Here is a 15,877-nt window from a genome sequence, read left to right as displayed (position 1 = left end):
CCTACCAAATTTCTGCTTTTCCTAGTGGTAGTCAATGTTTCTGAGTTATAATCTAGCATCCCTAGCCTTTCTTTATAAATGTTCCCAAGTAAGACACAACCTATTTTGTATATCCAAAGGCTTCATAAATGGTATCATGAAGCTGGCTTTCTTTGTCCTACTTGTGAGGTACATGTTAGATACACATATCCCTAGTTCAGGTACATGAAGCAGAGTCACCCGACACTATAGTTAATGCAACATCCAAGGACAATCTAAGTCAGCCAAGAATGAAAGAAGGCACCTGTAACTTTTGAAGGGTAGCCAGAAAAATTAGACAGAAAGTGACGGGGAGCAGAGAAAAGTCTAGATCTAGAGATCACAGGTACATATGACACCCTGGGCTGCATTCTTCTTCTTCTTCTTTTTTTTCCCCCCCGAGACAGGGTTTCTCTCTGTATAGCCCTGGCTGTTTTGGCACTCACTCTGTAGACCAGGCTGGCCTCGGACTCAGAAATCCGCCTGCCTCTGCCTCCCAGAGTGCTGGGATTACAGGTGTGTGCCACCACCGCCAGGCGGCTGCAGTCTTCCTTTGAGGACTACAGTACACAAGGCAAGGGGAATGAAAAGCATGACCCTAATTAAGCCAAACCATCAGCAGGCAGCACAGTACTTGATACTCACCCAATGGCTACTAAGTTTTCATGATGAGGTGAACACGTCAGACAGAATATTGTCCTGGGCTCTGTGAAGAGGTGCTGGCTGTCATTTCTGTTAAGCCAGTAACAGAAAACGACTCCTTTTTCATCCCCAGAGACTATTAAGTCCTTAACTGTCGGAGACCAATGCAGTGCTGATATTGTATGCTTCAAACAAAGCAAAGCCAGGTGAGTCTCATTTGTCAATGTTGGGCTGTAAACTAGCCTAATGCTATGCACATTACAGAAATATAACTACCTGTACAGCAATACAGTAAATCTAAAGTTAGAACTTTTTGTGTGGTTTTGAGACAGTCTCACTTTGTAATTTAGGCTGGTCTGGAACTCAAGGCAATCCTCCTGTCTCCTAAGTACTAGCATTCTAGAATTGCAGCCATGTACTATCATGCCTGGGGACACTGGAATGGGTGCAGTGCGCTCAGACACACACTGTTTACTTACGTGTTTGTACAAACCAATGCCCTGCGTGTGTGTGGAGATGAAGTGGGCTCTGAACTCCCTGGATCTGGAGTCGGTTATGAGTCAATCCACAAGGGTAATAGGAACCCAACTCGGGTCCTTTGGGACAGTAGGAGGCCTTAATGGACGAACCATCTCTCCAGACCCTAAATTTTCTATTTATTGTGTTGGGGGAGCATGTGCCACAGCTGAGCATGTGGAAGTCGGGAGACTCTGTGGAGCCAGTTCCCTCTTACTTTCATGCGGACTCCAGAGATGAAACTGCTCAGGGGCTGGAGAGACCGCTCAGTGGTTAAGAACACTTGCTGCTCTTGCAGAGCTTTGGTTCCCAGCACCCATATGGTGACACAGTCACCAGTAACTTCAGTTTTCACCTCTTCTTCTTTTATATATATGGGAAAAATTGCCCATATATATAAAAGACTGACTAGATTTAGCCATGCTTTGTTACTTTCATAAATAGGTAGCTTAGTTAACACATACCTCCCCCTCCCCCCCCTCTCTCACTCAGAGACAGGTTCTCCTGTAGCTCAAGCTGGTCTTGAACTCCTAATCTTTCTGCCTCCATGTCCCAAGTGGTGCAATTATAGGTATGCACCGCTATGTCCAGTTAATGCAGTTCTGGGGACTGGGGACTGGGCCCAGGTTTTGAGTATGCTAGCCAAGCACTCTACTGAGTTACACCCCCTACCAGAAACTCTACTTTCTAAACAAAACATGCATCTAAAAAAAAAAAAAAGGTTTTGAGAGACTTTCCAACATATCTAAGTAACCAACACAAATTATTAGCATTCCTCCACCTGGATGAGATATTAAAACATTCTGAGGACTCAGGATGCACATTACCTGATGGAGTGCATGTTCTGTCACTACAGCCTTGGTCTCTACATCCCAAATCTTCACAGTCCCATCATCTGAGCTGGTGGCACAGAGGTTGTATTGTCCAGGATGATGAGAAAAAGTGAAACCAGATACTCTTTCAGTGTGTCCCACCAACTCTCCTACAACTGCAGGTAAAACCAGACTTGGTTAACTAAACCACTATCCAGACAATTAGACTGCATGCTGCTGTACGAACAATATGCAGATAAATAGAAGTCACTTGACAAACACGGAACAGAAACTTCCATGAGGAATGACAGAAGCGCTGGGTGCCAGTGATGCCTGTACTTAGGGACTTCGTACAGGTCCATTTTCTTTGAATCTCTCTATTCTCATCTATTAAGCAATGTTCATGTCCTTTGTCGAGCCAGGTTTACAGGCAATGGACTAGTCCTAGCTCAGCGGTGAACGTGAAAGCCATATTTATTTAATTTTGCCATAGGTCATAAGGAATATTAGTAAGTTGATATTTCCTAACGCAAGACAAAAAAAAAAAAAAAAAGATAAACCTTTGCTTTTGTTTCGTTTTGAGTTAGGATCTTGCTATGGAGCCATTGGTTGACCTGGAACTCACTTTACGTAGCCTAGGCTGGCTTTGAACGCGCGGCAATCATCCAGCCTCAACCTCCCAAGAAGTTGGGATCACAGACAAGCCATCATCGCGTCTGGCGCAAAATCACTCACCCCACTCATCTAACAGAAACCAGCATCTCCTAATTGCCTAGCGGGAGCAGCGAACAGAGAACAGCCCCCACCCCAGGGGGCGTCCTAGGGGCCGGCTTGGCCTCGGCGAAGTAGGAAGGCCAGGAGCGCCATAAATGCCTGGTCTAGGCTGGGTCAGCCCCTCCACGTGCGCGCACCGCCGGACCCGGCGACTTACAGACCCCCAAGAGGGCGGCGGGAAGGACTGCGCCGGCCCGTGGGGGGCTCACCTCGAAACGGGGGCGCCCCTGGACTCGCGCCCGCGCCCGGGCCCACGCGGACGAGGAAGACGGAGGTCCGCGCAGCGAAGCCAAAGATGCCTCCGGGCGCCGCGTCGCTGCAGCGCGAGCAGTACCAGTTGGGGGACGGCGGTAGCGTCCGCGGCTCTGGTTTCATCTCCGCGGCCGCCCAGGCTCGGCTGAGGAGCTCCGGTACGGTGGTTCGCAACCGCGGCGTGTAGCGGGAGGGGGCGGGATCGAGTTAAACCCCGCCCCTGAAGGCGGGCGCTACGGTGTGCGTTGAGGCCCAAGCCGCGCCTCTCACTCTGGTGCGCCGCCTGGGACTGAATTCTAGGCCCTGAGGCTAAGCATTTTCCTTAATTAAGGATTTAGACCTGTGGAACCCGCCAACCAACCATCCAACCGTTGAGGCTTAATATTCAAGGCAATTCAGTATCCCAATTCAGTTTTTTTAATGCTACGTAGAGGCGTACTTTGCAAGTTTTGGGAGGTATTTTAAAGATGGTTGCAAGAGTGTATTTAACTAAAATACTAAAAGAATCAATCTGAGCTCTGGCTCTGCACGTGGGAAGCTGAGGCAGGAGGATGGCCATGAGCTCCAGACCAGGCAGCCTGGACTATAGTGTGAGAGCCTGTCAAAATAAATAAAATGAGTCAGCAATCAGAAAGGGCAGGAAGAGATTCTGTAGTTGGGTGGGAATTCTGATTCTGGGCTCTTGGTATTCAAAGATTAAAGAGCAGAGGTTTAATATTCTGCCTCCCGCTTGATGGAGTGCCAGTGCTCTGAGGAGAACTGGTTAGTGGCATGGAGGAAAAAAGAATTGGACTCTGCTTACAACTCAAACACAAGCAACTTGCTCAGATTTGACTGTACTTCTGTATTTGCTGTTCGCCCTTCCTGGATGTGGTAAATGAAAACTTGCAATGGCTATCATTAATAGAGCCCTTACCTATGCTAGCATAGCCCAAGGGCACTAAATTCAGAGTTACCTGGCTCCACATTGATTACTAGTTTTGCCAGCTTAGGTCTAACCTGTCCCAGATGTTTCTCACTTAATAATAATTGCCTCCCTGGATTGCTGGACAAAATAAGGAGACTTAGTAAAATACAGGTATATATGGTGGTAAATGCACACAAATGCTTTAGCTCATCTCTTAGCAAACCTTGAGGTTAGTAGAAACAGTGTATTACACATCATGTTGGTCTTTATTATTTATAGTGTGTGTATGTGTGTGTTCATATTTCACAATGTGTATGTATGGAGATCAGAGGTCAAGGAGTTGGTTCTCTCTTTCCATGTTATGGAGCTTAGAGACTGAATTCAGCTTGTCAGACTTGGTACAAAGCTTCTTAATCTTCTGAAACATCTGGATGACACCCTACCCCATTGGTTTTGTTGTTTTTTTTTCTTCTTGAGACAGGAGCTCACTATACAGCTCTGACTAGCCTGGAACTTGCTTTGTAGACTAGACTGTGTTGAGTTCATAGAGATCTGCCTGCCTCTGCCTTCCTGAGTGCTAGAATTAAAAGTGTGGGCCACCCTGCCAGGCAATTTGGTTTTTGAAACACTTTTCTCAGTAATGTTCACAAATTTGTGTATGCAGAGTGATCTTTCTTTCCTTCCTCTTTCTTCTTTTCCTTCGAGATAGAGTCTCACTGTGTAGTTCTGAATGGCCTGGAATTTGCAGCCCACAGTGACCTCAAACTTGTGGAGATCTTCCTGCTTCAGCCTCTCATATGTTGGGATTACAAACATGTGCCACTAACCCAGGCTTGTTTTCTTTTGAGACATGGTCTGGTTTGTGTATCTTGGTGATTCTTTTTTGTTTTGTTTTTGTTTTTGTTTTGTTTTGTTTTTTGAGACAGAGTTTCTCTGTATAGCCCTGGCTGTCCTAGAACTCACTCTGTAGACCAGGCTGGCCTCGAACTCAGAAATCTGCCCCTGCCTTCGCCTCCCCGAGTGCTGGGATTACAGGTGTGCGCCACCACCGCCTGGCAAAGCATGCTTTAATTAATCGCTTGCTTTAATTAATTTGGCCATGATGATTTGGATGGGTGGTCTTTCTCGTATCTTTGACCTTAAATATTTGGGATTAACAGGTTCCCTTTTCAGGCTGTTATAAGACCACAATTTTTCTGATTTTCAGTCTTTCACTCCAGAAGTGAAATGGAGATCGTTCACTCCAAAAAAAAAAAAAAAGAAAGAAAGAAAGAAAAAAAAAAGACTGGTTTGACCAGACTACATAGGGAGGACGCATTCCTGATCTCCATGACAACGCACTCTGACGTTTCGGGTTGGGGAGGGAAGCTGGCCTCGGACTGCGCATGCGTACAGTCAGCCGCCGTTTGAACCCCGAGGCTTCCGTAGGGCTCAGCATGGCGGCGGCACTGCTGCGAGAGTTGGGTAAGGCTTAAGACTTTCTTAGAATTTGAGAAAGAGAAGATAGTGAGAATCGAAGTTGACAGCTCGAATTCTTATTGCAGGTGCACTGTGGGTACCTAACCTGAGGATCTGGGCAACGCAGACGCTGCGGTAAGAGTTGTGCCACGAAGATTCTAGCAGGCTGCGCCTGGTCTGCATCTTTCACAGTGTACATGTGTACCAGGCAGTATTTTAGGCCTCAGGTAGAGGGCGGCCCGGCCGAGAGTGCTCTGTAACCCCGTGAGGACTGTTGCCTCCGAGGGCCCCTCACAGTGTTTTCTGAGGAGCCTCTCCCGATTCCATAGGCACGATTCGACTCTTCGACGTTGTGTGGTATACCAACAAACATTCCTAGTAATTTCTCTGTTCACTTACCGTGGGTGGGCAAGGACTGTTTGGAGACTCGAAGCTTGCCTGACTTTGTAAACTCTTCGGTGTTGTTTCTCCGCAACTGAAGTTTGAACGTTTTGCCTGCAGAGCATTCAGGAGCCTCTCGAGAACGCCTTTTGTTTGCTTGTTTGTGTCTCTCTACATAAGTCAGTCTGGCTTCTGCTTACCAGTCAGAGGCTTGGATCCCCTGCCATGCAATGTCCTGCCAGGAAACAAGCGTTCCTGTGCAGTTGAGTTAGCACTGGCATGGATCCATAGGGTGCATAGGTATATGCAATCGAAATTGCATATATAGTACTTGTAAATGGATTGCTTCGTTTGGAGTAATATTCTGATTTAATATAATTGTGTATTTGCTTGTTTCCGTTTAAGACCCATTTCAATCTTGAGTATTCATAAAACCTGTAAGTATTCATGAAACTTGGTCACTGTTAATTCATGGCATACTGAATTTACCAAACATCATATTAATGGCCAAATCTGTATTGAGGTTTTGAGAAGGTCAAGGCAGTGCTTCATAAGGGATAACAGACAGTGTGTACTTCACTCTGAAAGAAATCCTGTTTAATAGTTTATCATAGTGGCTTCTTAGAAGTCTTGAAGTCAGAGCTGAGCAGCTCATGGTTCCATCGTCCTGCTGTGAGTGATGTATGAAAGCATATATGAAAACCACGGCCTATGGAAGTGACAGTGCGCCCACTGGCTTTAGCTATGTAGAAATGTAAACACCCGTGATTCAAACTGGACAAGAAGGTTTGAAGGTCTAGAGAGCACAGGCATATTTGGAGGAGAGACAAGACATAACTGTTCAGTGGATCTCACTTTCAATAACACTGACCGTCAAGTGCTATGCTGTGTTGAATACTGCAGGGTATGAAGTATTAATTAGTCATCCAACAACAGAATGAAGCCCATTTTGCTCTCATACTACATGTAATTATATCTGAAATTAATTGACAGTCCTAAGTGCCAGGTTAAGGATTTTACTAAATATCTTACTATTTGTGCTATTTTGCTATGGTCTTAAATGTATTTGATAGGTTTAGTTATCAAAGATGATACCATGAAGGTATTATCTTTACTAATGTTTGGATTGTTCCCCCCCTTTTTTGTTTTGTGGTTTTTGTTTTTGTTTTTTTGAGACAGGGTTTCTCTGTGTAGCCCTGGCTGTCCTGGAACTCACCCTGTAGACCAGGCTGGCCTCGAACTCAGAAATTCGCCTGCCACTGCCTCCCAGAGTGCTGAGATTAAAGGCGTGCACCACCACTGCCCAGCCATTATGGGGCCATTCTCATTCAAACCATTATAAAGGTTCTTCCAGAAGCTCTGGGCCCAATTCCCAGAACCACAAGTTGACTAACTACTGTCTGTAACTCCAACTCCAATACATCCAATGCTCTGTTCTCTCCTCCAAGACTAATGCATATCTGTGGAGCAGATGTCTCACAGGCAAAATACCCAAATGCATACAATAGGTGGTGCATATCTTGACTCTGGCACTCGGATGCAGAGGCTGGTGGGTGTCTGTACACCAGTCTAGTCTTTAGACAGCTCCAGGACTACATAGAGAGAAGCTATCTCAAAAACCGCCACACACAAAATTAAAATATATAAATAATAAAATAATCACTCATTTTTCTTACCTCAACAAAAGATTTTCAGTTGAAGGAAGACATAAGCATCCTTGTTTCAGAAGGGGCTCCACTGAGGCCGTGCTCAAACACAGGAAGAGGGGTTGGAATTTGGTGAGGTGAGGGCAGAGGCTACTGTTTAGTTGTGGCAGACAGCAGTCCTGAACTAGGGTGGTGGCAGTAGGAGGGAGATGAGGCCAAGCATTTGAGAGAGTTCTTGGTAGCATCAATAATACTTGGTGACTGGCTCTGACAGAGAAGGCAAAGATGCACAGTAGGACATCCAAGAAAGGTTTATCTAGTGATGTATTTAGTGATGTCGTGCTATTGGCGAAGACGGGAGGATAACTGAACATTTGGGGTGCAGAGGCCATGGAGTAGTGGATTAACAGAAGTCTTTCCAACCCCCACTGGCCTCTCTTGTGGCTTCAGCACTTGACATTCACTGATAGCACTGACCTCTCCTGTGACAGCACAGCCCTCAGCTCTCAGTCCTGTCCCTTTGCACAGGTGACAAAGGCCTCTGCCCATGGGAGTGCATCTTCATCCTCTGCGAGGTGAATCTTTTTTTTTTTGGATTTGGTTTTTTCCAGACAGGATTTCTCTGTGTGGTCCTGGCTGTCCTGGAACTCACTCTGTCAGAAATCTGCCTGCCTCTGCCTCCCAAGTGCTGGGATTACAGGTGTGCACCACCACACCCAACTGAGGTGAATCTTTTTTAAAGATTTACTTACTATACATAAGTACACTGTAGCTGTCTTCAGACACACCAGAAGAAGACTCTCACTACAGATGGTTGTGAGCTACTGTGCAGTTGCTGGGATTTGAACTCAGGACCTTTGGAAGAACAGTCAGTGCTCTTAACCACCGAACCATCTCTCCAGGTGAATCGTGAAGGTGGCTTTTAAGAGCCATCTTCAAGCCTTGATGATGCGCGCCTTTAATCCCAGCACTCTGCCAGGGGAGGCAGAGGTGGTAGGTCTCTGATTTTGAGGCTAGCCTGGTCTACACAGTGAGTTTCAGGAGAGCCACGGTTACATAGTGAGGCCCTATCTCAAATCCACCCCTTCTAAAAAAGTTGTGCCGTCACTCTGCAGTCCTCTGCAGCCTTTCCTGTGCTTTAGTTTTACATTGCCTCTGGCTCTCTTACTTTTTTGTCTTGTGTATTCAGCAAGGTTGGGTACCTGCACAGGTCAGATAAAGAATAAGTCCATTGTTTCTTCTTTCTGTCTTTTGTAGGGCTAAGCTGACTTACCACAGAGAGTCAGCATTCAGCAGGCAGTCAGGGCAGAGTGCGGGTCAATACCAACTCCCATTTGCCTTACAGAGTCACTAGCATTCACTCTTAGCCTCCAGTAAACCAGCTCTGTAGAGTCTAGAAAATGCTTTCTGTTAAGGAACTTCCGATTGAGAGCCTGAAGTTGTCAAGGTGGTGGTGACATGGCTCCCGGAACTGCAGAAAGTTCCAAGTTTCTGTTGTCTTATGGGCTTCCTTCCTTTCAGAGTTTTACCCCAGTCATGCATCCACACAAGTGCTTCTCTTGACATTTCTCGAAGATGGGAGAAGAAGAATAAGATCGTTTATCCACCTCAACTGCCTGGTGAACCTCGGAGACCAGCAGTAAGTTTATAGGGAGAAGTAATCCCCTAATTTTTCAATTTATTTTTATTTTCTTGTGAGTCAGGTCTTATGCTGATTTTGAATTCAACACTTAGCCCAAGCTGGTTTTGACCTCACAGAGCTCTGCCTCCCAGGTGCAGGGACTGGTGGTGTGTACCACCATGCCCTGCCTGACCAGTACTTGTGTTCTTACGTGCCAAGCACTGAGGTGTTTGTTCCTGGTTAAAGAGGCATTGTGAAGTAATTTACATGTTCCAATTAACTGACCTACCCAGACCAGATTGCCTCTGGGTCTTAGATTACCCTCGTGATTGCTTGGCTTGACCTACCCTCCTACACTGACCTAGGGCTTGAGAAGCTGATTTTGACTATATGAGGCTTGCTGGTGAGTCTTTGTTGTTGTTGTTATCATCATCATCATCATCATCATCATCATCATCGTATCCCTGGTTGTTCTCTCTCTGTGGATCAGGCTGCCCTTGAACTGACAGATCTGCCTGCCACTGCATCCTGAGTGCTGGATTGAGGTTGTGTGCCAGCACACCCAGCTGATAACTTATGACTGTGAAGCAGAATGAGCTGGGAAATGTTGCTGTAACCATTGTGTCTTTGAATTTAGGCACAATTACAGAAAACCTTTAAACCTCAGGTTTGTATTGAATCGCTGGATGCCTACCAAAGATGTATCTTTTTTTTAAGCTGCTTAGTAATAAAATTATTACGTTGCATACATCACACTGTCAGAGATTATTCTAGGACATGTAAAGCAGAGTGCAGCTTGAAGTGAATTTGTGGAGGCAGGCACACACAGCTGCTAAAAGGTTTGGGGATTGTGCGTGAGCACTACTACATCCCGTGTATGAAGTGCTGTGACTCAAAGCCAGGCAAACGTTCTAACAACTGAGCTACAACTCCAACCATCTATTAAAAAAGGAGTTTTTAAAATTTTTTTAAACATTTTTAAGTGGTAGGAGAGCCAATAGAGGGAAGAAGGTGGACTTTTAGCATCTGCGGGGAACTTTGGGAGTGTCTTTCTTAGGGTTTCTATGGGTGTGAAGAGATACCATGACCATGACAACTCTTATAAAGAGAAATATTTATTTGGGCCTGCCTTACAGTTGAGAGGTTTAGTCCATTATTGCCATGGTGGGCAGCGTGGTGGCATGCGGGCAGACATGGTGTGGAAGAGGAAGCTAAGAGTTGCCCATCCAGATGGACAGACAGGGAGAGAGAGAAGCACTAGGCATGACCTGAGCTTCTGAAACCCCAAAGCTCACCCACAGTGACACACGTACTCTAACAAGGGCACATCACAATAATGCCACTCCCTGTCAGCCAGTGGGGGCCATTCTCTTCACACCACCACAGGAGGCACCATGCTGGACCTGGTCCCTCCTACACCTGGCTGTCCCTTTTGCTCACAGGTTTTTAGGTGTTGATGAAATCGCTTGGTCAGTTTCACTTTACCAAAGGATTATAAGATTGTTCCTATCCCAACTGAACTTTCTAAAAAGGTGCTTCATGAATTGTGAATTATTTAATATCTACTTGGTTAAAAATTATAGTCTCAGGGTTGGAGAGGTGGCTCAGTGGTTAAAACACTTGTTCTTGCAGAGGGCTGAGTTCAATCCCCAGCACCCGTATGTAACTCCAGTTCAGGGGAACTAGCGCCTTCGGCCCTCCAAGGACACCAGGTGTGCACCTGATGCACATCTATGCACAAAACATGCACACATAGAAAGGAAGTAGATTTGAGAAGATTACAGTTTCTGTTTCTTTATTACTAATCTTTTCATAATACAATGAGACTTTGAAAAAAGGCAAATTTGTCTAAAGACTCTCTGGAGTCTTTATAGTGTTTTGTTTTATTTCTTGTGACAACAGTTTAGTCATTGGGCATTGAATACGGGAACTAATAGCTATGCCACTGTCACTTTAACAAACCTGCTGTACCATGTTTTTCTTTTTTTCCTACTTGCAAGGAAGTTTACCACTGTCGGAGACAAATAAAGTACAGCAAGGACAAGATGTGGTACCTGGCAAAGATGGTAAGCTAACTGACTCCTCCCATGTGATTCCCAGGAAAAGCAGCTGTGGCTTCTTCCTAAAGACTGGAAGATAAATGATTGTTACCCCACTTTCCTAAGGAGTAGAGGGTGTCATTGTATGTTCAGTGACCAACAGGCCATCAAGGGAGACACTAAATCACAGTGGAAACCTATACTTGAAGCCAGGGCAGCAGAACCGCCAACAGCCAGAGAACCCAGGGCACCTGCTTGCTCACCTGTAGTAGTTTTAATATCGTGACGCAGTAGGTTCTTGAGTGTTTATCTTGGTGATGAAGGGAGAGAGAACCCAGGACGCTTGCTTACTTACCTGTACACAGAGGTTTATCCCAGGGTACTGTTGGCTCTTGTGTATTCTCAGTGAGGAGCAGAAATGCAGCAGACACAGAGTCATTTATTTCATGTAAGGTGGAGGAGTGTGGTTGGTGGAAGCCTGTCTCTCAGTTATGTCTGCCGTAATAGTTCTGTTACGCATAAAGCTGTTGGTTTTATCTTGCAGCACTTAAGTTTGGTTATAACCAAGAGGTAGGATCTCTTTCAAACCTCTTTTTTTCTGTTTTGCTTGAGTTTAACTCAAAAGTTTCCAGAATCGTGCTGTAATGCTATTACTGTTACTGACAGGGAATATAGCTTTTGAGTTTGTTCATTCATCTGTCCCCCTTTAGATACGAGGCATGTCCATTGATCAGGCTTTGGCTCAGCTGGAGTTCAGTGACAAAAAGGGGGCTCAGATAATTAAAGAGGTAAGACAGACGTGGTGGTCGGAGGGATGGGCTTGCGGCCATCTTTGGATTCCTGAAATTCCTGGTATTCATGTATTTTTTTTTTATGAGATAGAGACTTGTTGCTCCCGGTTTTTCTTAAGTCTCTCACATCCCTTGTTCCTGAGAAATAGGTGCTTTTCATTTTTCACATGGGTTTCTTCAGGTGCCTTTACATGCACCAGACACTGTTTTTAAATTGTTGGGGAAATGATTGGAAGCTTTTTGAATAAAATGACTTGGGCTTCTTTTGAGGGTGGTACTGAAGATAAAACTCAGGGCCTAGTGTATGTCAGGGAGGTGCTCTACCAAAAAGCTGCACTTCCACCCCAGACTTGGTATGGGTTTTTTGTTTGTTTGTTTGTTTGTTTTTAGAGAGTTCTTTCGGGAGGGGTGGGGAGCCAGCTTCCACAATGAGAGCTTATGGTTTTATGTGTGTGATTAAGTGGAGGAAGCCATGGCATCTACCCAGGAAACTTGCAAGTGTGCTGTCTCGAATACTTCTCTTGTGGTCGTAGGTTTGTATTTGTACGTAGGTGGGCCCTAGGGTTGCCATCGCCTCCCTGGGTTCAGCACCAGTGTGCTGGCATGTGGCTGTTCCCTGACTCAGATTCAATGTCTTTTGCTGATGGCGTGGCTTAAGGGTGTGGTCTGTCCTCCCTTCCCTTACACAGAGCCTCCAAGGCTCAGCAGGAGGGAGGGTGGCTCCTAATTCATTCTGAGGAAAAAACCCTCACTGTACCATTTTCCTTGATACAACCAGCAGTTGAAGTTGATTGTGGCTGGGTGTAGTTACACGTGCACTCTTGGGAGACAGAGGCAGGGCCGTCTCTGAGTTCCAAGGTATCGAGAGCACAAAATGGTAACTCGTTCAAAAACCAAAACAAAACCCACCAATAAATGAATAATTAATAAAAGTTCACTGTGAAGTTTAGGCTTGAACTGGTATGTTTTAGACGACAAAAGAGAGATATTTAATCCCACTATATGAGCCGGCTTCTTTTGTCATTAAAGGTTCTCTTAGAAGCACAAGACATGGCAGTGAGAGACCATAATGTGGAATTCAGATCCAACTTACACATAGGTAAGACTCTTCCGTCTTCAGCACCTGGGATGTCTCTGGTATCAGCTTGCCTGTTGGCAAGGTCCTTCTTTCTGTAGCCTTTGGCACCACAGTGTCAGTGTCATAAGTGGTAGACTTGGTAGCGTCTCACAGCCTGTTCTGAATAGGGCTGAGGGAATGAAGTCTCACACCAGCAGGTTCTAGGAGCAGCTCACGCCCCACCCTTTACTCACAATAAGCTGAGAATGACCACAAATCACCTAAAAGATCATCTTTAATCATGGTGCACACACTTTAGTGCCAGCACCTAGGAGGCAGAAGCAGATGGCTCTCTGTGAGTTCAAGTCCAGTCTGGTCTATACAGCAAGTTCTAGGACAACTAGAGTTACATAGATTATTGGGGGCACAGGGGTGGTGGACAGAAAAGATAGATGAATTGTCAAGTGGAGGGAGTTGAATAAAGGTTCACATGTAAACTTTCAGGGTCATTTTTGTTTTGTTTTAAAGACTTATTTTGTGTGTATGAGGGCTCTATCTGCGTGTACACCTGCATGCCAGAAGAGGACGTCAGACTCCATTATAGTTGGTTGTGAGCTACCACATGGTTGCTGGGTCTGGACCTCTGGAAGAGCAGCCAGTGTTCTGAATTTCTGAGTCATTGCTCCAGCTCCTAAAGGTTGTTTTGTAATGTGCCTCTGTCATAAGAATGAATGAAATGGAGCCTTCAAGTAATCAGGCTGAAAGACCTGCTGATCTGTACGAGTGAGAGAAACACAGGCAGACCAAGACCACAGAATCATCCTAACAATGAGCAAGCAAATGAGTTACATAATTCTTAAGAGAATTATATAAAATACATGAAAAAAAAATCAACATCCGTAGCTAGGTTGGGCAGTGGGAGCCTTAAACACTCAGAAACTAAACATAGACCGAGCGCCTGGTGCAGCTGCCCCGTCCTGAGCACACGCCCAAGGACTGAGTCAGCATGCCAGCACTGCCTGCACAGCCACGGTGCGCGCCATCGGTGGGGTCAGAAGGCAGTGCTGCAGTCTCGTCTCTGTACCTTTATGTGGATTCCAAGGGCAAACTCACGTCAGGTGTGCATGGCAACTGCTTCATGTGCTGAGCTGTTTGCAGTCCCATTCCTGCCTTGTCTTCCTGGGTGCGGGGGCTGGCATTTCCCTTTGCCTGTAGGACCACGTATAACCTGTCTCCCAGGCTCGTCTCATCTCTCGCCTCTTAAACACGCTCGCTGTCCGTGTGCCCCATCATCCTAAGCAAGCCAAGTGTGCTTGCATCAGGAACAGGGATGGGGAGAGTAGTCTCAGGTCAGGCCTCTCTCCCTCTGATGACTTTTATTTTTGTTTCTGAGACTTAATCTCATGTAGTGAAGACTGACCTCACACTTGCTGTATAGTTAAGGATGACTTTGAAATCCTGATCCTCCTGCCTCTGCTTCCTGGATTACAGGTACCAGTACTATGTCTAGTCTCAGGATGCCTCTTGGCATCTCTTCCATCCTATCAGTCTGTGTTGCCTTAGTCAGATTTGTTTGATCCATGAAACTTGCCATTAATTGAAGCTCTTACTATATTTTCTGTCCTTCTGTCCACTGTGATCTAGCAGTGGGCTCATGCCTCATCTGGAGCAGTGCATGGTTCCTGGATAGTGCTCAAGAGACTTGCGTTTGAGAGGACTGTGGACTAGCCAACCACCAAGTTCCTGTGCTTTACTAAAGGGCGGGTCAGGACCTGCTCAGCTGGTGCAGATGCAGTCCTATGGATAGCAGACATTTCCCATAATTCTCTTTCCTTCCTCTGTAGCTGAGTCTACCTCAGGTCGAGGCCAGTGCCTGAAGCGCATCCGTTACCATGGCCGAGGTCGCTTTGGCATCATGGAGAAGGTCTATTGCCACTATTTTGTGAAGCTGGTAGAAGGACCCCCACCCCGACCTGAAGCACCCAAGACGGCAGTTGACCACGCCAAGGAGTATATTGAGCAGCTTCGCAGCCGGACCATCATCCATACTCTATGAGATCTGTGCCCGTCATTCTGGCTACGCAGTGTATATACTTTACATTCATTTTAAAAAGTAAAAACAAATGATTTTTATGCTTTTTCATTAAATTATTGAAGTGTAGTGTATAACTGCAAAGTTTGTGTGTGTGTGTGTGTGTGTGTGTGGGTGTGGGTGTGGGTGTGTGTGTGTTGGGGGTGGCGGTACATATCCTCATGTGCATGTGCAGAGGCCAGAGGATTTTTCAAGTGGACTTGAAGAAACCTTACCACTGCATTCTAAAACCAGACAGTAGGTGGCGCTCTCCTCATGGCAATAATCAGTTACTAAAGTACTACTGTGACTCTCATAGATACCTCCCTCCCTCCTTGAAAAATGGAAATCATTTGAAATGTAAATAAATATATCAATAAATTAAAAAAAATAATATATCGAATAAAAAAACAAATCAAACAAACAAAAAACATTAGCCAGGTTAAGAACTGTAGGATATTTTCTTATTTTAAATTTTATTATTATTATATTTTATGTTATATATGTGAATGCTTTGCCTGCCTGTATATCTGGCTACCACATGAGGACCTGGTGCCTGCAGAGGTAAGAAGGCAGCATTGGATGCCCAAGAACTGAAGTTACAGGTGGCCGTGAGCTACCTCGTGGTGTTGAGAACTGAACCTGGGTCTTCTGGAAGAGCAGCTAGTGCTCTTAACTGCTGAGTCATTGCTCCAGCTTCCTAAATGAGATTTTCTTGACCTGATCAACTTCATTCACAAAATAGAAACAGCCAGGAAAGACACTTGCTGCCAAGCCTGGTGACTGGAGTTTGCCCCCGGGGTCTCACATATTAAAAAGAGTAAATGACTCAAGCAGCTTGTGGTTTCACCTTCTTCAGTGCACTATGGCATAAGTGAGCCCCGGCAATGAC

At 45.6% G+C, this 15,877-nt stretch overlaps 2 protein-coding genes across 9 annotated transcripts in view; one reads left to right on the top strand and one right to left on the bottom strand.

The window, feature by feature from the left end:
* The window catches only part of Gemin5 (gem nuclear organelle associated protein 5), a 43,775-nt gene extending 40,554 nt beyond the window's left edge, over positions 1-3,221 (bottom strand). For all 7 annotated transcript variants that reach the window (XM_052197624.1, XM_052197626.1, XM_052197625.1 and 4 more), the window contains exons 1-3: positions 2,972-3,221; positions 2,004-2,164; positions 664-845 (exon numbers count right to left, since the gene is read on the bottom strand). In XM_052197624.1, coding sequence (XP_052053584.1) covers positions 664-845; positions 2,004-2,164; positions 2,972-3,137 — 509 coding nt within the window. In that variant the 5' untranslated portion in view covers positions 3,138-3,221. The remainder of the gene's footprint in view (positions 1-663; positions 846-2,003; positions 2,165-2,971) is intronic.
* Positions 3,222-5,327: 2,106 nt separating this feature from the next.
* Positions 5,328-15,047, top strand: Mrpl22 (mitochondrial ribosomal protein L22). 2 transcript variants are annotated; one of them, XM_052196231.1, is made up of 7 exons: positions 5,328-5,385; positions 5,466-5,514; positions 8,928-9,045; positions 11,028-11,093; positions 11,777-11,854; positions 12,887-12,956; positions 14,759-15,047. In XM_052196231.1, the coding sequence occupies exons 1-7, from the start codon at positions 5,358-5,360 to the stop codon at positions 14,968-14,970; spliced, it is 621 nt and encodes a 206-aa protein (XP_052052191.1). In that variant the 5' UTR covers positions 5,328-5,357; the 3' UTR covers positions 14,971-15,047. The 2 variants fall into 2 exon arrangements, with proteins under 2 accessions (XP_052052191.1, XP_052052192.1); XM_052196232.1 differs by lacking the exons at positions 5,328-5,385; positions 5,466-5,514; positions 8,928-9,045 and adding an exon at positions 9,107-9,694.
* Positions 15,048-15,877: the final 830 nt, after the last annotated feature.

This window comes from Apodemus sylvaticus, chromosome 10 (genome assembly GCF_947179515.1).
Source record: "Apodemus sylvaticus chromosome 10, mApoSyl1.1, whole genome shotgun sequence".
Classification (NCBI taxonomy): domain Eukaryota; kingdom Metazoa; phylum Chordata; class Mammalia; order Rodentia; family Muridae; genus Apodemus; species Apodemus sylvaticus.
The sequence above is the reverse complement of the archived record's forward strand: the minus strand, read 5'-3'. Positions and strand labels throughout refer to the sequence as shown.